This window comes from Vollenhovia emeryi, unplaced genomic scaffold (genome assembly GCF_000949405.1).
Source record: "Vollenhovia emeryi isolate VEMERY1.0 unplaced genomic scaffold, V.emery_V1.0 DF939120.1, whole genome shotgun sequence".
Classification (NCBI taxonomy): Eukaryota; Metazoa; Arthropoda; class Insecta; order Hymenoptera; family Formicidae; genus Vollenhovia; species Vollenhovia emeryi.
Genome location: NW_011967246.1, coordinates 1,715,547 through 1,737,607, shown reverse-complemented (window position 1 = coordinate 1,737,607; position 22,061 = coordinate 1,715,547). Strand labels below are relative to the sequence as shown.

The following is a 22,061-nucleotide window of genomic DNA, read 5'->3' as shown; positions in this document are numbered from 1 at the left end:
TCGATTATTCTTACGACTACGACCATTGTAGACAGAACCGAGAATCATTGTAGCGGAGGCTTTATGCGCGGAAGCAAGCGATGCGGTAGCCAACGAATCTGCCGCTTTTCTGTTAGAGCCTCCGTTAGAAGGAACGATTGGCTATCGCATTCTTCCCGCGGCAAGTGCTTCCGCGTTCTGTGTGCGAGAGCCACATATTCCTTCCCCTCCATGGAAGCGGCCTGTTCCGCTACTTCCGCTCTCCCATTGCACAATCGAATGACGAACATGGCATCCACCGCGATTGTTAATTGTCATCTCATATTTGCGTTCGCGCTGCTCGCAGTTTCTCTTGTTTCTGCCGCGAATTCAGCGGGCGCTTTTTACGCGTCTGCGAGAGTCGAGGTAACGTAATCCGTTGTACACATACATTAAATCAATAATGTTGGACATGATCGACTGAACTAGTCACGTTGCGTTCGACTCCTTTTTTTTGCAATTATCGTAATTGCAGCAGTCTCCGTGCTACAATTGAATGAAATTTTACGTCTCGCGGGTTCGTGGTCGCGTCTCGCGCGCGGCTGACTCGCCGCACACCGTCGTTATCTCACGCTGTTCGTTTTCCAGAGCTGTAGCGGTTGCTCGCTCAACCGGCTGCCAGATGTCAAGCAGTTTATTTTCGAGGACCTACCGCAATAGTATCCTTTACAATGACGTGCACTTCTTTTGCGTTCTTATATATTTTTGTAGTTTATTTTAAACGACGTCGTTAGCGACGACCTATTTGAAGCTTGTTCATTTTTTTATATTTCGTCTTATTCTTTACACATGCGTGTATATTAGGTAAACACGCTCGCTTGAAATTGTTTAGAACAATTAATTAACATTCGAGAGTTAAAACGGGCTAAGTTAGGCGAAATAAAAAATTTTATGTACATACAATTTATATGTATAAAAAAATTGCATGTTCTGTGCCATCTGAAGATCTGGTGCGTATTTGAAAAATCTCTTGATGGAAGATAAACCCAAAAGTGTGAAATGTTCCCCCCTAAAAAAAAACAGCAAGCAAAAGTTTGACAAGTTTAATCAAGATTCCCTTGAACTGTAACACTTGTTTTCCTTAATACACGTACAGTGACAATGTGGAGTTCAAGCATATCCAGGGTGCGATACCGGAACTCGTATTATTCAACGAGCAGGAAGAGGTTCGACATAAAAAATATAATCCGCAATTCCCTATTATTAACTTCTGAAAATGTTGCAGGAGGTAGAGAGATTGGTATTGTCCAAATTGACCCGGGAAGAATGCAACGAGTTGTTACTCTCCAAAGGTTTCAAGAGGAAGCTAAAGGATAATAAGGACGAGATGTAAATTTTCCACTTGGGGGAGGGGGGGAGCAGTAACCTATCAAAAACTAATCGCACGCATCTTTAGGGGGATAAGTTATTTCTGATCTCTTATTTCTATACCTTGTAGATACCCAATTTACAATAGCTTCGTTCGATTGTAGTTGATAAGAGCCAAGATACCTATTGCGCGCAACAGCAAATTGCGTTTATCTGTGATGAACGCCAATTCTTTAAAATAGGATTGAATTGTGCATTTGCGATATCCCCCATGGTAAACCCCATTATTCACACTGTATTCTTTATTCTTGCTAATACTAATCTTACAGAATTTATATAGCCAAAGAGATTAAAGAGTAATACATTAATTTATCGATGTTTGTTTTTTTAAATAAAAACATTGGCCAGTGTAGGTCGTTCTTGAAAAAAATAAAGACAAAATAACACTTGTGTCGACTTGAGTAGTCAGTTGGAAAGCAATTACTATATTATTAAAGTAAAAAGCCGGCGCACACAAAAATCACTCTGTATATTCATTAGTCTTGTTAATACTAATCTTACAGAATTTATATAGCCAAAGAGGATTAAAGAGTAATACATTAATTTATCGATGTGATTATTAAATCGATTGATTAGAGTTTAAGTCTTGTTAACAGCGCGATCCACGACAATTTCTAGAAAGTCTTAATTATGCATAGAAATCTGTTGTGGACTTTTTATAAAAAGATGTGTATATATTTTTACGTTCGTCAATTTGCACATTATCCAAATTATTTATGGATGGGATTTTACACAGCACAGATACAGATACATACATCCAATCACAAGATCTATTGGTGCGCAGTTTTTTATCGCTTCTCCATCCAGTGCGATTCGAGGTTGGCGCCCGTTCGCCAACTCGCCTACTTGTCGCTGCTTCAAATTCATCTCTAGTCGTCGCACTTGTTTCTCTGTGGCCTGTGTATATAGCAAGTTAATTTTGGTAATATTAGTATATATAGAGATAATAAAAATATTAATAATTTTCCTTTCAGTTATTACCTTTTTATTAACAGGGCTTGCTGGCGCTGAAGTGATCGCAATTTTTGCCAAGCTTCTTTAACATTATTCTTATTTGTTTTAGAAGGGGATAAAAACGTTTCTTGTTTTTGCACTTTTTTTAACGCATTAACTCGATCTCTTTTTTTTATGTGTCGCTTCACTTTTCAGCTGAGTATAGTTGCAATTGGTTTCTAATCAAGATATAAAACTAACTATCCATATACCAAAACTCGATTTTGAGTATCTCACCCTGTGCTCTTGAAAGTAGATTTGAATAGCGACTATCACGAGACACGGTAGTGTCTCGCGCAAAGTATAAGCTAGCTAGAACCGTAAATATGCATTTGAGAAAACCGCACAAGATCACAGCAGCAGAACAAGTGTTCATCGAATTAGAAATAAATTAATTACTATTGACAGTCTCGTGAGATTCATTTTTTGTCTTGTTTTATGTATTTTAATGTATATATTATCTTATTAATATTTCATATTATATATTACACTGCTTAAAGTATATGTGCATTTTAGTTTAAACTCAAGATTGTACACAGATATGTATGTATATGTACGATATATATATATTTATTTATTATATACACAAATTTGCACAAATTTGTTGAAATCTGTTCAAATCTGTAGTTTCTCATAAAATCGCGCGATTTTCTTAACGATATACATTAATCTTTCCCTTACTGCGTATTTACTTTAGTCATACATTTTCATACTTTAAATATATTAAATAGCAGATTGTATGCTTTTCCTCTATGGATATAATATATTTATATATAATATGTACATAAAAAAAGTGACATCAAAATATCAGAAATATTCAAATGGGAGAAGGACCATTCCGTTCAAGGTATGCAAATGCCAAACGAAATCGTGTAAAACATTGGCAAAACACTCGATGTTACCTCTCTTCCTCCTTTCTCAAGTGAAAATAGGAGGCGAATTTTTAGTCATACAATTTTGAGATACGCGTAAATAAATTTTATGCTCTTTCGTTTTTTTTCCTCCGAAGAAACTGCAAGAGCCAATGCAGCGACGCGTTGATTTCTACATTTACATATATCCGATGTTATAAGTAAAACGAAGTATTATAAATTATTGGGCAGACTGGTATGTGATTTAGAAACATTGTTATGCCATCATCAACCAGAAGATGAATATCACCGCTAACCACAAAAAGATCTTGGATAAAAACTGCTCTTCCTCGTACTGTGGTGTGCCTCTAGGAGCTGGAAATAAATTGTTTCCTTTACAAATTATCTCTAGATCATCGTCTCTTAAAAAGCAATATAGAGACTAGTAGTTTTGTCCTATGATTTCGCAATTCGATTCGTCTCTTTCGCGAGGTCGTATCTGGATTTTACGCAATTTTCAAAAATTGTTAAATTGCGAAAGAGACAAGTCAAATTGTACCTTTCCCCCTAAACCCACGTCAAGTGTTACCTGCGCTTGGTCGTGTTTCTCCAAAATTAAAAGTCGACGTGAAGAAAGCGAACGGAAAAGTGCCAATGCCGAACGACATGTAGGAACCATCGCCGAAGCCAAAGCCGGGGAAGCCGACATTGGCTTCTGGCTCTGACCTTTGACCGGCCGGACGTGGCGGTACATTGTTCCTGCGACGAGAATTCACTGATTAAACTCATTATTTTACGTGATATTATACATGTCTTTTTACACAATCGTCGGGGAAAGAAATCGAGGGGGAAACCGTCGACCGAAATCTTGTACACTAATGCCCAGTGGGCATTACTATATCTTATTACTTTGTTTTGTTATCTATATCTTATCTATATCTTATTTTGTTTTGTTATCTTATTTATCTGGTTCCTTGATACTGCGTTCACCTACATAATCCCAATCTTATTTCTGCGCCGCTGTAATGATGACAACTGTCTAGAGTGACATAGGCTTTGCTTAACAGTAATTCAAATGTACGTAATCAAGGGATCTATTTTACTTATTTAATCTATTTTATCTATTTGTTTAAGTTATTTAACCCATTTAGTTTATTTATCTTACTCAACTTAACTTTAATTGTACTTTACTGCAACGGTTACTTTAATTTACAAGCCTGTTCACACATAAATATGTTACCCTTCGTCTTTTTTTCGTTGCTCTGTACAGTGGTGCCCGATGGCATTTAACCACGTGCTATGCGCCGTTTGAATTAGTCTGAGTGCACTTGACAAGGGCCAAAACCCATGGCCGAAACGTTGTGCCAATGAAGGAGGCTTTCCTGTTGCCAGTGCTGTCGCATTATTCACCCTTCATTTGAATAATTGCTGGCGGAGAAATATTATACTTTTGTCTCATTTATCTTGTTTTATCTTATTTTATCCTTATAATGCCCGAACTAATACTCAAAAAATGCCCAGTGATGCCGCAAATCTGTACACCACAATACGCCCAGCGGTTTCCCCCGTCGGAAAAAAAAATGTAATAATTTGACTTTCAAGCGCGACAGCAAAAAGAAGCTCTAGCTTTACCTCGGGTCTTCGTGCTTCGTGGCCCCACGTCCATATAATGGAATGACTTTATCCTTGCTTATAGCAGCCTTGCATACCGGACAAACCTGCCTGGTGGGTCTGGTCTCTAACCACTGATGCAGACATGGCCAACTACATTATTATCATTTATGTCATTCAAATTGTAGATAACATTTCGCGCTTTAACAGTGTGAGCTACATTTTCTTTCTCGTTAAATTAATGCTCACCAGAACAGGTGGCCGCACATACTGACTACTGCATCCTTGGCGGTGTCCAAACAAATATTGCACTCGAACATCCTCTCATCCTTCTCCTTCTCCTCGGTGGAGCCCGCGGATCCGGACGACTTGGACGAACCCGCTTGTTCCTTTGTCTTGCTCATCCTTCAAGTTCATAATAAGAGTTTACAAGCGTTCTCGTGTCGTTAGACAATCGCTTAAGATAATTGTAAAACAGTCGCTCGAGGCAACGATACAATTTTCAAGTAACTTGCACAGTTAATTATAGCTTCTTAGTTAATAACTATAGAAAGAGCGAGAGAGAGAGAGAAAGAGAGAAAGATAACTCGCATTCCCAGTTACGCCTAAAAGCTCTCGACTCGCAAGAGTTAAAATTGATATCGTGCAGCGGAACAATCGTACATGCATCTATAATCGTAGATTCAATTAGCTCAAGATGCAAATTACGATCCACGGGTTCGACGAGGTTTACGCAGATGTATTCGCGAAATCGAAATGCGTCGCGCAATTTTTATCTCTATTTACGCACACGGCCGTGCGAGCAGCGTCGCGTACTCCACACGCACACGTGCAAACGGAATCGAAATCTATTCGCGATTTTGGAAGGAGCGAACGGGGGGGGGGGGCTCGGCGCAAAATCTGGCGGTGTCGAGCGCGGAGCGCTTAGATAAGATTACTGCGGAATCGTCTCGGCGGTGAAACACGGGAGTTTCTTTCGCGGAGCGACACACCGGGAGGTCGGAGTGTAGTCGGGACTCGCACCTATTGCAATATCGCGGCAGGTGCGTCTCAGGTCGAGGCGCTGCGAGGAGTCGCAACCGAACTCGACTCGTCAATTGCCTGCAAGGTTCCGGGGACGTTTGCCACAAAATTGCCAGCGCGATTCTTAGCGCGCACCCCAAAAACAAAAAACGAAACGAAACACTTTCGACGGCACACGATCACCTCATCCTCGCCAGAGATCCGCTGGGATGGGGAGCTCGGGCCTCGGATATTCCCCGGTTAATGCTGTCCGTTTGTATTCCAATATTTTCCTTATCGAGCGAACAAACGCGCAACAGCGGCCGCTTTACTTGTCGCCAATCGGATCTGCCGAAAGTAGGGACGAAAATAAATCCCCCTCTCCCCCTGCTCCGCCTATCCCGTGTCATTCGCTAGCTCGTGCGACTTTACCACGTCATTCTGTTTGTAGGCTTCTCTGGCGGATCGTTAATATTTACGCGCGATTGTGGCACTTGACGTTTTTATCGCCGAGGCAACGAGACGACGAGGTCACTCTCCGTCGCCTCCACCCGACGTGCAACCCAGTCGCACAGTCTCTCCAGCCGACACGGGAACGCACAAACTCACCCGAAATAATAAAAACCACTCCGCTTCCCTCCCCCCCCTCTCTCTCTCTCTCCCTCTCTTTCCGTCTGACTTGTAACCTCACTACGTCAATGCCGCGCGCACTTTTTTCACCCAACTGCGATGCATTTAACTCGTTCCAACGAATCAATTTCCCGCCCGTTCCTCTTCCCCCCCGCGAATACGCTGCCGCTCGCTCCAACTGGTATTCTAATTCGTCAGGTGTCTATCCGCGATAATAACCGCTTCTCTCTCTCTCTCTCTCTCTTAGCGACTATTACGTCAGTCCGCTCGTTACTCCGCGTTCGGTTCTGCACTCGCGCACCGTCCGGGTCTTAACTTACAACGAGCGGCTCCCCCCCCCCCCCCTCCCAGTGTCATCCGGTTTTTACATTTCCGCGATTTTACTCGCAAAAACTCGGTCGCGAAGAGACAATTCTATCTCCATCTCTGTCTGTCTGTCCGCCTATATATAGTGTATGTATACTATTATCTACGCCTGTCCGCGCCACCCCACTTATCAACCATTCCGACATTTACACATCATCCGATTCTTCATTTCCTCGTCAACATAACCTCTCCGTCAGCGCTCCCTCCCCGCGCGCTCGTGCCCTCGCCCGACACAGCCCCACGGGATGCGTTTCGTCGGCCGCGCGTACGCCTCGTCCTCTCCTCTTATCGTTAATCGCGCGGGCCCCCTGCGTCGGATCGTACGAAAGTCGCGCGCGTGTCACTCACGTTTCGCCAGGAGGAGGGCCGCCACGGCCCTCTCGAGAGCAACGAAGTCGCGTCTCTCCCTGCGTCTCTCGGCGGAGCGTTCCGAGGATCGGAGCGTCTGACAACGGGGGGAGTCTCCGTTGTCGCGAGCGCGATCGAGCGGCGACGATCGGCGAGGACGACGCGCGCTACGTACTGCGTGCGAAACCCATGACTTCGCGAACGGGATATCGCTGGGTGGCAGAAAGAGACAGAGGGAGAGGGAGGAAGAGAGAGAGAGAGAGAGAGAGGGGGTGGGAGGAGAGAGAGAGAGAAGAGACAAGGAAGACAACGCGATTGAACGAAGCGATCGATCCTTAAATTTTATAATCGAGCATATGCACGCGCTTTACCGTACATTTTGCTCGTTGACACTCGGATGCTCGCTTGGGAGCACCGTGCGACATCGGCGTCTAACTTATATTTTTAATTGTTATCATTTGGGTTCAATGGCGGAAGATATCAAACGAGGGATCGCGCGCGTTGATCAATAACGATTCTTGTGACAATTATTATAATCTACGTGGAAAAGAAATAGCGAAATTTTGAAAGTAACCTCAGGTTTATTCTTTTCGGCTGAATCGGCTACGCTTGTTCAGAGTTCGTCTTTATGTTTCCGATGTAGAGGGAGGGAGACACTCCGGACTAGCGCGGTTGGTTGCAGCTGAAAAGAACAGACCTAAGATCGCAATGCTGGTAAAACAGATTGCAACTTGGGCTCTTTGGTCCATGCGCGTCCAAATATTCTAATAACGTTTTGCAAAAGTTGCACGCAATTCTTACCGTTTCGTTTCCGTTTGAAAATTGGAATTCAAATTGCACGCAGGCTGCACGAAGAAATCAATTGGTCGACATAAAGTGAAGAATGACCACGTTACAGTAGTAGATACTCGACTTGATTTCTCTGTAAATAGTTTACGTGGCGATAATATTTCAACACTACAATACGTTGGACTAAATTGTATCATATTGCAATTATTTCTATGAACAACAAAGTAGTTAATTGTACGTGTATAATTAAGGGCAATGTAGAATTTATTTTACTAACTCAAGAGTTATGCTATTATGAACCGGAAGTAAGATGTCCGATTTATTCGCATTATAAAAATATAAATTCATACATATAACATTACTTTAAGTTACTTCCCCTAGGAAACTAATAATTTACAATTAGTGTTCTACAAGTCATAAATTGGTACAAATGGTGATGTACAAGGCACATAATATTTATTAGAAGAATAACATTATATTAGGCTCGTTTTCTATTGCTGCACTGGTGAAGTAGTGCGGTAAGCTAGAATGAGAAAACATATATAACACTTGTCTTACTCTAATTTATTGCTAGTTCACCAGTGCAGCAATATAAAGTAAGCGTATTGACTCGCGGAGTTATTCTGTGCATAAAAAATTCTCAGTCTTCATTTATTCGCTTATTATGAATGAAAAAAAATCGACTTAAAGTTTCAACTTCTTGTAAAAATAATTGCTATACATCAGACGTTATTTACAAGTACAAGCGATGACGTATAATAACACATTGTATATGCTTTGACCCTTGATATGTATATCTTAATCAGTATTGAATTTAATTTACAAAAAAAGAGGGTAAAAAAAGATTTATCCGTCGTACGAATCTATCAAGAGATTACCGTCCTTGTCTTTCAACCGTTTTCTTCCGCTGGAATAACGCGTTTCTTGGGTACCATCCGCGTAAACAAATTTCACAGTACCGTCGGGATATTCTCGTTTCTGAAATACATAAATATTGTTGAATAAATAAAGAACTCGCACGTTCATACGTTTTTACATATAAGAGAGCGGAGCGCGTACATTAGAAGAAACGGAGCAATATATTCAAAGTCAAGGTTGGGAAGTAACTCGTTACTTGTAACGGAATTACAGTTACAGTTACTTTCTTCTGGTAACTCTAACTTAACTTGGTTACTTTCTCTCCATCTGTAACTTAACTCAGCTGCATTTTTTCAATAACTAGTAACTAATTTTTAATAGTTGCATTAATAGTTACTCTATAAATGTATCTAGTTACAGTTACAAGTTAACAATTCTGAAAAGTAACGCGTTACAGTAAGGCTAATATTACCAGGGTTGGGAAAGTTACTTTATAAAAGTATCCAGTTACAGTTACAAGTTACATTTTTAAAAACTGTAACTGTAACTAGATATTTTTATTAAGTGACTTTCCCAACCCTGTTCAAAGTGATAAATAAGAACTTAGATGCCCGTTCACCTTATGCTCTTTGGTGTGAATTTCTCTCTGGCCGTTTGGCAAAGTCAGAATCTTGTCGCCGTTAATAAAAGTCTGCGCTACTGTCCCGTCCGGGAACAACACCTCGACAGTTCCATCGGACATTCGCTTTTCTACTTGACCACTGTAATTATACACATGCAATTTCTTAATATACTATTTATGCATCACCTATATTTTAATTTATTATTACTTTGTTGTTAGAGCCTGAGCAGAACAGCTGTCTTGTAGACAACGTTTTATTTGATTTGCTTATATAAAATAAAATGTTTCTAGGCAAAGAGAACATTGTAGATCAGGCTTTAAAGTAACGCACAATAACTGCCTTGCGTCTTAAAGAGTACAAGATAGCCATTCGGCTCAGGCCCTCATCTTTTAGCGCTTGTTCATTAGTTTCATTTGTTCTACGCTTGTTGGAGATAGAAAGGACAGATAGAAACCTCTGCAAAATTTATTTACAGAGGAATCAAGTCGAGTATCTCTACTACTATAATGTGGCATTCTTCTTTTTATGTCGATCAATTAATTTCTTTGTGTAGCTTTGTGCAATTTGAATTCCAATTTTTAAATAGACTTCTAAATCGTGTTAAGGAGATTGCTGGTTTATAACAAAACAGTGAGAACATTTTTGAATTATTTAAAGAATAAGACAAGGCGGCGAATTGTGGACAAGTACAAACGCGACGGGGCAAAACTGGACGTGCCTCGGTGGTCGAATTGATTGAGACGCCCGCCTAGAGAGAAGGGAGGTTCAGGCTCAAACCCTGGCTGAGGTAATATTTTTCGCAATAAATTTTCTGTATTACAAAAATCGCCAGATATGGTCAATAAAAATCACCGATGCTGAAAACTGGACGTACTCGGGAAACTCTAAAATCTGCAGACCGTCGGGAGTCGTTGTGTGCCACGTGCGAGTCGCGGCATAAAAGTATTTCACTCTCCTGTTCCTGTCGGTCTCGCGAACGTCCCCGTTGTAGTAGATCATTTTCGTCACTTCCTGATCGGGGAAAACCTTCTTCACGTTGCCGTTCGGGTACCAGTATTCTATGCGTCCGTCGGAAAACTGAATCTGCTTCACAGCGTCCACGCTCGCCCTGCCGATCTGACTCTGAGAGGGGGCGGGATGCGACGTGGAATTTAAATTCTTCTCAGGCGACGCTGCTCGATCCTTCCTCTCGTTCTTCTCCATCCTCGCGTCGTTGTCATCCGAGTCCCGATTTGCCTCGCGCGATCTGTCGGTATGACGCTCTATATCAGTCGCAGCGTAAGCTGCCCGCCCGAAGTCCTCGCTCGCGGAACCGGAGTAGGGCAACCTGTCGTTGCCCTTCGCATTGAAATTCTGCATTTGTGTAGCCGTCGGCTGGAAGTCGCTCGCTGTGTCCCTCTTCTGATAAAATGAACTTGGACTTTCCATCAGGTCCGAGGTCGCGTCTTTCAGCAAGCTTTTGTATAAAAGCCGCTTCTTCTCCAGGAATCCTTCCAGAAATTTTTGATCGCCTCCAGGCTGCGATTCAATCTCGATTTGTTTGCACTTTACTTTGTTCACGGACACATCGTGCTCTGTTTGCCCGAAGTCGTCGTTCGCATTAATCGCTCTTGCAATCGACTTGTTGCCACTCTTGTCCCCGTCCTCGTCGTCATCGTCGCGAACGGAAGTGTCCGGCGAGGTGTCGGGCGAGTCTCGTCGCGTCTTCGTCGAAGGGGGGTCTCTGGCCGGAGCCACGACGACGCGCTTGTTGATCTGATTGATGGCCCGCGTGATCGCCTGCCCGGTGGTCCTCCTGAGATTTCTCGCGTTCGTGCGCTTGACAGTCTGCAAATCCGCGATCTCCTGCTTCAACTTGGAGATTTCTACTCGCAGCACACGCAGCTCGCTCTTGTATCTCGACTCGGCCGCGTTCCACCTGCTCTCCTTCACGTTCAGCTCGTCCCGCAGCTGGTCCAATTGCTCCCGCAGATCCTGCGCCCTTTGCCTCTCCACTTTGCTCTGCTTCGCCTTCTCCTGAGCATCGCGAATCCGGTTCTCCATCGCCGCCCTCTCGCGCGTCACTCTCCTCTTCTCCTCCTCCAATTGGTTCTGCACCCTCCTCTTGTTCTCCTCGAAGCTCTTCTCTCTCTCCGCGTATTGTTTACGCAGACCCGTCTCCTCGTCTTGCAGCTTCCGGCGCTGCTGCAGCAGGGCCGAGCTCTCCTTCCGAAATATGTCTATTTCTTTCTCGAGCTCCAGCAGACGGCTCTTCAGAAGCTCCGTACCCGCTTGGCTCGTCCGTCCCTCGGACTGCTGATGACCGGTCTCCCTCAAATTCAAGCACACTTCCGCTATCTTCTTCGTTATCTCTTCCGGCTCGTCTCTCAATGCGTACTCGTTCCTCTCGCGTGTGCTCAACTCCCGGGTGTCCGACAACGACGACGACGACGACGACGACGACGACGACGACGACAAGACTGACCGATCCTCGTCGGATGTTCGGACAATTCCCTCGATTATCGGCGCACGCTCGTTGTCGTAGCACGCTTCCTCGTCAGGCGATTCGTCTTTGTAACTCAAAATATCCTCTTCCTCGGAAACGAGCGCGGTTTTCATTACGCGACTGTACGACTCTCTCTTGTCGCGCCTTGCTACGTCTTGCTGCAAAGACAGTCTCGAACCGTCAACTGCCTTCTCGCTGTTGACAATCTGCAGGGGGGAATTTCGTTCCTCGCGATCAAACGGCTGGCCCTTGGACGACCCCGACGTGTCGCTGGAACAATCGTCCCAATTCTCCCGCTCGAGATAATCTCTCAAAGGGGGACTGCTCGCCGTGTCAGACACGTCGATCAAGTCTATGGTTCTGTACTCGTTGTACTCCGAGAATCTAACGTGATGGCTGGCGTCCGCCTCGCTGTCGCGCGTCAAGTTGCGAGCGTTTCCCGCGAAAGCGTCGCTTTCCTCGTCGCTGTTCGATACCGCGTCGTAATTTTCCGGACGCCTCGTGTACGCCTCGCCGCTCTGCAACGCTCGATTAACGGACGCAAAGTAATTACGCGTGTCTTCCGGCAGGTTGTCGACCGTCACGGTGTCCCAGTAGGAGTCGACGTTGGCGTGGGGTCGTTTACGAGGCTCGTCCTGGCGTCGTACGCTAGATTTCGAACTTCCGGCCTGGGCGACCTGCCGAAGAGCCGCCGACACACTCGCCGCAGCACCGCTGTCCCTCCCAGCTTCATTCAATCTGCCCCTCACTTTAAACGGCGTCGACTGCTGCAGAAACGCGAGCACGGTGCTCGACGTCGAGCAGAAGCTCGAGTTCTCCGCTTTCTCCTCCAAGAGCTCGAAGATCCTCACCTCCTCCGCTTCTTCTCTCGCCGCTTTCGAATCGCAATCCGACACGTTCGCTTCCGGCGGGTGTCCCGATCGAGTGGAAGCAACGTTATGCGCGGTTCGATCAAGAGCGGCGGATTTACCGGGAACCTTCCTCCCCGGTAGAGAAACAGTTTTCGTGTTTGACCGTCGCTTCGCGACGGAAACGTTGCTCAAAGTTTTCGCAGGTGCTTGCTTATGCGCGGCGGATTTCTTGCTCTTATCGACGCGTCGCGTGTCGGATGATAAAGCGTTGGACCTCTTCGGAGGCGCTGACGAAAGACGCAGATCTGTGGGCATTTTAAACCTCGACAAGCCTTGGCCCTTTTTCAGGAACGGTCTCTTCGGCTTGACTCTCGCGTCGGTCCGCGCACTCGATGTGCTCTCCGGCTCTCGCTTCAGTTTCTCCTCCAGCAACGTCTGGAAATCTTTCCTAGGTGACGGGAGAGGAACGTCGTCGAGCGAAACGCATTTGTTATCCAACGACAGCGGTTCTATCCCTTCTATCAACGAATCGCCCAGTCCCTGCGACGATACACCAGGATCTCTCATGGAACTTCCGCTTCTGTCGACAACCGTGGAGGCGCGATCTGAATCGTCGCTTTGCTCGTCGCTTTGCTCCTCGCTGCAGTTTTCGTACGACGGGTCGGCATTCGTTGACTCCTCTTCGTCAATTATCTCTAGTGTATCGTCTGAATTCTCCGCATCGCATTGAAGCATTGGAGCTTCGCCAGACGTGGTTTCTTTCGCATTTATTTGTACTTCAGGCGCGATACACGTGTCGTCTGTACTTTCAATGTTACTGAAGTCGTGCGAAGTCGACAAGCCGAATGCTTTGTAAAAACGATCCTGCTCGTGGCTCAAAAACTCCCTTTGTATTCGTTGTTGTTTTAGCAGTCTCTCCTGCTGCTCAAACTGCCACTGCCTCAGCTTCTGCAGGCGCTCGGCTATAGAAGCTTCCACTTCCATATTCATGTCTGAAAATCACTGATTTTAGATCAAATTTATTAACAGAAAATGTAAACGAGTAAATTAACGAAGGTAATCTTGGAAAACGTTTAGGCAATGTGAGCAGTCACCCGTTGAAAATGGTGTAAAAAATTTGTATATATATATAACATTGACATCAACAGATGTTTAATCTAAAAACCACATAATCTCGCAATACAATTGTACGTTTCGGTATAAGGTAAAATGTTATTCCTCAGCAATAAATTAACGATTAAACATACTCGGTCCGAAACATCAAATCCGACGTTGTGAGATAATAAAATTTATTAATTTAGAATACAGCTTTTGCTCCAAGCATGACTTAGCAATGTACGACTAAGGCCCGGTTTCACCAAACGTCGCTTCAATCTTAGTTTAATTCATACTTGTCTCTTTCTAAAGTAACATTTGGAAAGAGACAAAGAACGGATTAAACTAAACTTGCGGTTAAGCGACGTTGGTGAAACCAGGCCCAACTGTTCCTGTTTACATAAGCTGCCTTACATTGGATTCTGGAGAAGAGTCAGCTGACATTAACGTCGAAACAAAAATGCTTTGAAATTCTGCCAGGAATACTTCGATGTGGATGGTGAAAATAACTTACTTTAAAAAAAGGCATAAGCCTCTTTACAGCATTGAAAAATGCGATGCCAAACGTGGCATAGTTTGGCGCGAAATGTATTTAAAGGTTAAGGCGCGTTCGAAAGACTGCAGGCGAGACGTGCAAATAACCTGAAACAAAGACGTAGTTTACGGGATTGTTTCATAATCTTGCTCTTCCTCTCACAATTTCGACTTTACATCTTGCAATCCCAGCGTCACGCGTAAATATTTACCGGTAAAAATAAACCGGTCCACTTGAGTCTTGCCCATTTGTCACGTTACTTCCATTACTTTTTGTCGTCGCCTTCTCAGCAGAAAAAGTCATGAGAGAACAATCTGACGGAGCGCCAAGTATTAATCGTATTAATTCTGAAAAATTACTTAAATGAAAATTACTTTAAGTATCAAACGATTATCGGAGTGTTTGAAAGGTTATTTTTTGATCCGTTGACACTGCAATGTTTACCAATAGAAAATGCAAAGTGACATCCACATGTAGAGTTAACTAAAGCTGCGTTCATAGGAAAAAACTGCCCAATGGCCGCGTTCAGCAGAAAATGCTGTTGTCCAACCGTTGTAAAATTCGTGAATCTGATTGGCAGATGAGATTAAAGCCCGGTTTCACCAAACACCTAACTTTAATCTTATTAGTTTAATTTATGTTTGTCTTTTTTTAAAGTAACAGGTGGCAAGAGGCAAAGAACGAATTAAACTAAGCTTAAAGTTAAGCGACGTGGGTGAAACCGGGCCTAAAAGAATACATTAATCAGATTCTCGAATTTTACAACAGTTGCAAAGATAGCTTTTTCTGCTGAACGCAGCCGGTGATTCTGTAGCCTTTAGTTTACACCGATTGTTTGATACGCGTATCAAATAGTAAATAATTAGTAAATGGATTTAGTCATTGGCTGATAGGCTGAAGCCTGTCACACAATAGGAAAGCACAGGCAATAGGAATAGAGAATAGGAATAGGGAATAGAATTTTTGACGCGTTGGATTCGTCGGAAATTTTCCTTCAACCAATCCAACGCGTCAAAAATTCTATTCCCTATTCCTGTTGCCTGTTGCCTCGCATTGTGTGATAGGCTTGAAATGCACTATTTGACATAAATACGCGTATCAAATGATCGGTGTAAACTGGACTTTACTACTGAACGTACTGAACATAGCCGAAACTCGGACACTGTTCGCCACAAATTCAAATTACAGCGCTCTTTTCAAGAACTGGGTTTAATTCGGACCATGGTGTTGATTAATAAAAAAATTAATGTAATTTATTTTAATTTATATATATATGTATAAATATTATTGTTACAAGCAAATCTGTAAAAATACATAATAATAAAATATAAATTTTATCGTTTGTATAAAGCAATATTAAGATTATATCTATAACATAAGAATATTAAATTTATTTTAACAAGTTCTCGACTTATATAACAGATCAAAATCTTTAACATAATTTCTGCTATTTGCGACTTTTAATAGCTCTTTGATATTTTTCCTTCGTCTATTAATATCTGTTTTGATACCTACGGTACCGTCATTCGCAGCAATCTTAGTTGCGTTCGAAAACATCGCCCGAGTGCCCCAGTGTATCATTTTATCCTTGTTCTTCACCGAATGTTAAATAAGGATAAAACGATACGCTCTCTGGAGAAATTGTGAAAGAAATTGTGCGCCTAAAGGAAAGCTAGCCACTTACAATTAGTAAAAATAGTATAAATGGAACTTTATTATATTCTTATCTCTATATGTGTATATTTTTTATAAAATATTCTTTTGCATACGATGAGTAAAAAGACGAGATAATCGAATATCGAAGGAAACATTATTCAACAAACAGTTGTACAATTAATTAACTTATTAATCAAATATTATGTTGCAAGGATTCCTCAACCATCTGCGAATTACTTCAGCCATCTTTTTTTACCGACACAGTCAAATATAGTTTTTGCGCTTGTAATTCTTTTTATTAACTTTTGTACACAATGGTTGAGGGATCCTCTTAAACATTTGTATAGTTTACTAATGCAATAAAACTTCAAGCAATATCATATTAATATTCTAAAAATATACTATTTATACTCGATTGTAATTAAAAATTAGCACATCTGGAATATATATTAAAATATATATTAAATATATATTAATATATTATTAAATATTTATAAATATATATTAAATATATATTAATATATTATTAAATATTTATAAATATATATTAAATATATATTAATATATATTAATATATATATTAAAATATATATTCCAGAAATGAAACGTGCGTCAAAAAAGTTTGTATGTTATAATGGTCTTGTCGTTGTGAAATGTTAATTAATATCATTCTAACAGCGAAACCGAGAAAACCAAGAAAAATTGTTTATTATATTTCAGATAAAGAACGCTCCTGCGCTATCATCACTTTTTGCAATGTTTTCTAGGAATTTCCCTTATTACGACAGTTTCGATAGTATTTATCACATTCTACCAAATTATCAACTGCATAGTCCAACTGTTATAAAATGGTGAAAATAATTTAATCCTAAACGCAACAATTCCGATGAGGTGTACTCGACAATTCGCGTACCCCTATTAATCGTTAATTATCCGTCTGTATTTTCTATTGGGTGGAAAAACTTCTTCGTCTTCCTCCTTGTCGGTTGTGAGAAAAGGATCGTCGTACGCATAATTTGGTGCCCATTTTAATAACAACTTCTCAAAAAACTCTTCTAAATTTCTAGCTTCTTGATAAACTTGCGAATCCACCTGAAAAAGCAAAGAGAGTGATACGGACAGGAGCACGAGAGGGAGGTGACGATGGTAAATAAAATGAAATAAAAATTTAAGAATCTCGATCGGCTTACAGGATTGTAGGTGAAAGCATTTTTAAACATGAGTCTGATGTCTGCCATGACTTGTCTCAGATCTGTGTAATGCTCTACATGATCGGGTTTCAATTTGTCCCTGATTATGTCCAACGCAATTGGCTTCTTGATAATCCGATGATAGTCTGTAATCTGATGACAAAAACGATCGTTAGATTGTCTTGCCTTGTCAATCGGGTATCGCGAATAAAGATTGCGCTACCTGGCCACTCACCTCGCTCGACACGACCTCCCGAAAAGGTAGGCTTTGCTCATACTGACAATAAAGCTCCAAGACGATCCTTTGTGCGATTCGCAATTCCTTAGTGCTCATACCGCTTGACCTTTTCTCAACGGACGTGATTGATCCGTCGTCCGGACAGTCGAGTACGTTTGTACACAGCATACACTGCCAAGTTTCGCTCTCGCTAAAAGAACCGTCGGCTGATTAACAAGAGCGGAGAGCAGGCAAGCGAGATAAAGATACACTGTGAATGGGAAGCTTACTCTGGAAATGATTTTAAACTAGGTATATGACAGTAAAGATGGAAGACTTTTGGGCATTTGTCGCAGCATAGTACCGCATCTCCCCCGTCCATACACACGGCACACCAGTCTTCGTTCGGATCGTCCTTCAGGACTATAGAAGTGGTTGCATTTTTCGGATTGTCTGCTGAAAGAGAGACACAACTTGCTATGAGAAAAAAGCCAGGTCTTGACCACACGCGCGTCAAAGGCGATTAACATTTAGAGCCGATAGAATGAAGTAACAGATCCAACTAACCCGTTGTATTCTCAGCCATCGAGTTAATATCCTCGTCGGTGGAACTGTCGACTTGTGCCGAATCTATCTGATTTCTTTGAGCTTCTGGTATCACTAGGATTCCATTACTATCTAATTTTGCAATAGTGAGCATTAGGTCGTTCAATGACTTTTGACAAAACTTATCTAAACTCTTTTCGGTGTCGTCCGACTTGCCAGGAGTGGTGACAGGACTGGGCGTTTTGGGTATGGATGAGCTGACGGCGTGTAACAACGAGACAGTGGCCGATGTTTGCAACTGTGGCGGATTATCACACGAATTGGCACTTACATTGGTGCTGTACTTTTGATTATTGCCGGCCTGTTGATTTCTTAAAGTAATTTTGTATGTGTCGTTGGTAGGAACTGGCACGTAAGTGGGCATATGTTGTTGTCGAGGCAACGTGTAAGGAAGGCAAGGATTCGCTTGTTGTGGTATATGCCAACGATGAATGGGATAGTTCCCGATGTGCTGCGTTGACGGGGAAGTCAAGTTGCATTGTTGCAAACGTGTCGTCACAGGTACGACGGATGTACTTGCCGGTTGATATGTATGAGGTGGCGGTACTTGGACTCTCTGCGGATTACCACTCGAAGAATATCTGTATCCGGGGGAGAATCGGTATGGTACATGATTGGCGGATGCCCGGAATGACGGATAAGGAGGCGGTGGAATAGAATTGTGCGCGAGAAGCCCGCGTAAACTCGTGTTCTGTCCAAGCTGATCCAAGCTCTGCGCTTGCTGATGTGGATGCGTGGACGACGTCACTTGTTGCTGATGGCAGGTACCTAACGGGCGTTGTTGATGCATCAACGAAGGTTGCGGTACTCTGTTATTGCTGTAGGTGACTGAATACGGCACCCGTGGCTGATGCGCTTGCGGCGATGATCGAGGTGACATACTGTGCGGTGCGATATACTGTTGCATATAATTCGGTGATTGTTGCGCGTGTTGTTGTTGTTGTTGTTGTTGCTGCTGCTGCTGCTGCTGTTGTTGTTGCTGCTGCTGCTGCTGCTGCTGCTGCTGCGGGATAGGTATAGGTGCTTGTTGCTGGTAAGAACTCTGTGGCGCACTGGTGGGTTGCTGCGCAGCTATTGCAGGCATTGGTAATACCTGTTGAATGACAATGGGAACCGTACCGTCCATGTGAGTATTCATCGAATTCGTCGTTTGCTTCTGCTCGGTTTGCGACTCGTTGTAAGTCACCGTGCTGTTATTGCTGGCTATAGGAGATACGGACGGATATACCCTACCATCGACGACTATTGCTCCAATTGATGACACCACTGCAAGTGCAAGATATAATAAATTATTTACTTTCTTTAATTTCAGTAATAATTGTTGATTAAGCCAGGATAAGAAACTGCTTAATGTTGTGTGTCACAAACCTTTTATTAAATCTGGAACCTTTTCCAAAGACAAATGTATTCTGACGGGTATCTCGGGATTCGGAATATCGGCCCGTCTACTTTTTATTCTTTGCAAATGACTTGTAACAGATCTATAAAAATATATTTAACATATATTTTCGTATATTTGAATGTGTTCATATAGAAAATTCTACTTAACTCCAACAATTGAAAAACTTTTAAATTAAGTAATGTGAATAAATATTCGAGACACAAATTATTTGATTCCGAGGATATAAAAAGATAGTAATCAGCAGCCTCAAAGCCATCAGGATAGTTAAAATCACTTACTTTTTACGGAAATAAAACACAACTCTTCTAACGTAAATTGAAGAGAGTACAAAGATAATATACGAAATATTAATAATTTATAGTGACATTTCACATTTTACTCGGACATAATTTGATATACAATATGAAATATCTTGTGCAATTCTTTCGTGGCATTAAAATAGAATTGTGTGTATGTAACTTCAGTATACTTTTTACTATATAACAATTCCATGTCCGAGCCTTTCTTCAAAGCATGAGTGCCAAAGAGTATACAATGATCCGTAAGCCTGGACAGCTGATCTAAAGCAACTTTCTTCTCATTCAAGGTATTCTGCTTTTGATCGCAAACTTCATTTAATCTCATCACCAATTGCTTCCCTCTTGTATTAATAGCATTCGTTAATCTGACATGAAAAGGACAAAATATTAGCAATACGAATCGCATATCCCAATACAGACCTGCACTTGCAACTTATACTTACTGCACTACCATTTGTGTTATCTCTTGAACGAGGCTCTTTTTCTTCTCCAATATTAAAATCTGTCTATCCTCTATAACTTTCATCGCACTTTTCAGTAGTACTCGTTTGTAGCTGAAAATAATATTTTTTAAATCTGCATTCCTCCACTATTCTACCAATTGCCAAGATCTACAGATCCTACCTTACTTCTTTAAGCAAAATCGACATGGAAGTACGAGTTTCGGCTGCAATCTCATGAATAAATTTATATTTATGATCACGATGCTCGCTGAGCTGACAGTCCCTGCAGGTCAATCTATCGCACGTCTGGCAAAACAAGGATAACTGTTCGTGGGGATGAATTGTGCAGAACAAATAGCCAGGTATCTTTTTATTTCCTCTTTTAACATTGTCTCTGTCGTTGGCTATTTCATCCTTGGGTTTAATTACATGATCCTTGGTTATCTTCAATCTTTGATGAGCCTTGAAACAGTTTCATCCAACATGATCAATCCATTCTTTAATCCGAGAGGTACATGGATGGTGTACATGTACATGTGTATATATATCGCTTGCTGTTTAATACATAATCTATAATCGTAACCAACCAAAACGCAATTCTGGCAAATTAATTCCTCGCACTCGACGCACCAACTGGTAGCAACAATGTTATCGTGACAGCTAGTGCACTTCTTCTCATCCTCGGCTTCTTTAGCCTCGTCGTCCATTTCTAGATTGCTCTCTTCCTCCAGCAGCTTCGAGAGAAATCTGTTCTCGATCAAATTTTCCACTTGGCTGGTTACGTTACAAATGTGACACATAATGACGTTACTCTCTACTGCAAAAGATAACATTGCTACAAATGTAAAGTGCATTTTCACGTAAAATTACGAGAGATACATCAGAGTAGGAGCGTAACAATTAATGTTACTAAATCTAGCGGAAGAGCACGCCTCAGATTTGGCGAGAGCAACTTTACAGAGGTACACAAGAGGAACATATGCATGTTACATACATAATACGTCTACATCGACCGACGTATTGTGTTCGCTGATCTTATTATTGACGCATATCGTGCAGGCTGCGTGTAAGCACTCGAGGAGCTTTGGGTCGTCCCCCATGGTAAACACTTTACTGCAAAAGACACATTTGGACAAAAACGCACGGATCTCGCTCTCCTGGCTCTCGGTGGTGCACTCGATACGCTGGTCGTTGCACTCCTCCTCGATGCAACTCGCGTCCTGTACCTGGGCCTGTTGCGTGTCCTGCTTAGAGCTGTTTTGCTCTGCAGGTTCCTCCTTTACTACCGCCACAGGCAGCGCGGGCAACATCCCCGTAGTGGTCGACATGCCCACCACCAATTCGTTACTTTGGCTCTCCATGATCGAGCAGAGACCCGACGGCGCGGTCCGCCCGTTACTTTTGGAAAAAGAGTTTACGTTATAATTTGTGGCAGTAAATTTCGCTCAAATGGTATAGCGGGTACAGCGCCATGGCAGCCATTTTAATCAGCACACATACATTCGCGCGGGCAAAGGGACCGCGGCGCCCTCTGCTCGACGAACCCCGAAACGCACATGAATTTGCTGAATTTGCTTTCTTCGGCTAAAGGCCTGTGTCCACGAGGCTAGGACTTGGTCCAAGTTCTAAAGCCTTGTATCCACGATCCAAGTTCTAGTTTTGAAAAATGTGTAGCCAATCAACTTGTCAACTTGCATCTCTTAAGGCCTGTGTCCACGATGCTAGGACTTGGTCCAAGTTCTAGTTCTGAGAGATCTGTAGCCAATCAACTTGCAACTTTTCCGTGAAGCCCTGTGTCCACGATCCAAGAGCTGTGCCCAAGTTC

The 22,061-nt window shown here is 42.5% G+C and overlaps 4 protein-coding genes across 10 annotated transcripts; 1 reads left to right on the top strand and 3 right to left on the bottom strand.

Annotated features, from left to right (window-relative positions):
• Positions 1-218: 218 nt before the first annotated feature.
• On the top strand, positions 219-2,784 carry LOC105570524 (selenoprotein M-like). The gene is made up of 4 exons (XM_012027789.1): positions 219-384; positions 607-677; positions 1,115-1,184; positions 1,244-2,784. The coding sequence occupies exons 1-4, from the start codon at positions 259-261 to the stop codon at positions 1,349-1,351; spliced, it is 375 nt and encodes a 124-aa protein (XP_011883179.1). The 5' UTR covers positions 219-258; the 3' UTR covers positions 1,352-2,784.
• Positions 2,785-2,921: 137 nt separating this feature from the next.
• On the bottom strand, positions 2,922-7,400 carry LOC105570523 (E3 ubiquitin-protein ligase RNF185-like). 5 transcript variants are annotated; one of them, XM_012027787.1, is made up of 5 exons: positions 7,188-7,400; positions 5,091-5,246; positions 4,863-4,994; positions 3,820-3,989; positions 2,922-3,605 (listed from the first exon to the last, which is right to left on the bottom strand). In XM_012027787.1, exons 2-5 carry the CDS (start codon positions 5,243-5,245, stop codon positions 3,508-3,510), a joined length of 555 nt encoding a protein of 184 aa, XP_011883177.1. In that variant the 5' UTR covers position 5,246; positions 7,188-7,400; the 3' UTR covers positions 2,922-3,507. The 5 variants fall into 5 exon arrangements, with proteins under 5 accessions (XP_011883177.1, XP_011883175.1, XP_011883176.1 ...); XM_012027785.1 differs by lacking the exon at positions 7,188-7,400 and adding an exon at positions 6,556-6,593; XM_012027786.1 differs by lacking the exon at positions 7,188-7,400 and adding an exon at positions 6,276-6,437.
• A 1,102-nt stretch (positions 7,401-8,502) lies between these two features.
• LOC105570522 (centromere protein J) lies at positions 8,503-14,874 on the bottom strand. 2 transcript variants are annotated; one of them, XM_012027782.1, is made up of 5 exons: positions 14,635-14,874; positions 14,403-14,530; positions 10,332-13,795; positions 9,454-9,595; positions 8,503-8,954 (listed from the first exon to the last, which is right to left on the bottom strand). In XM_012027782.1, exons 3-5 carry the CDS (start codon positions 13,781-13,783, stop codon positions 8,823-8,825), a joined length of 3,726 nt encoding a protein of 1,241 aa, XP_011883172.1. In that variant the 5' UTR covers positions 13,784-13,795; positions 14,403-14,530; positions 14,635-14,874; the 3' UTR covers positions 8,503-8,822. The 2 variants fall into 2 exon arrangements, with proteins under 2 accessions (XP_011883172.1, XP_011883171.1); XM_012027781.1 differs by having other exon boundaries at positions 10,332-13,785.
• A 1,744-nt stretch (positions 14,875-16,618) lies between these two features.
• On the bottom strand, positions 16,619-21,801 carry LOC105570520 (transcription intermediary factor 1-beta). Of its 2 annotated transcripts, none has more exons than XM_012027780.1 (11): positions 21,231-21,801; positions 20,824-21,053; positions 20,418-20,698; positions 20,237-20,347; positions 19,964-20,158; positions 19,461-19,573; positions 18,054-19,358; positions 17,777-17,939; positions 17,505-17,697; positions 17,270-17,422; positions 16,619-17,171 (listed from the first exon to the last, which is right to left on the bottom strand). In XM_012027780.1, exons 1-11 carry the CDS (start codon positions 21,595-21,597, stop codon positions 16,998-17,000), a joined length of 3,285 nt encoding a protein of 1,094 aa, XP_011883170.1. In that variant the 5' UTR covers positions 21,598-21,801; the 3' UTR covers positions 16,619-16,997. The 2 variants fall into 2 exon arrangements, with proteins under 2 accessions (XP_011883170.1, XP_011883169.1); XM_012027779.1 differs by having other exon boundaries at positions 17,777-17,942; positions 21,231-21,799.
• Between the last annotated feature and the right edge of the window lie 260 nt (positions 21,802-22,061).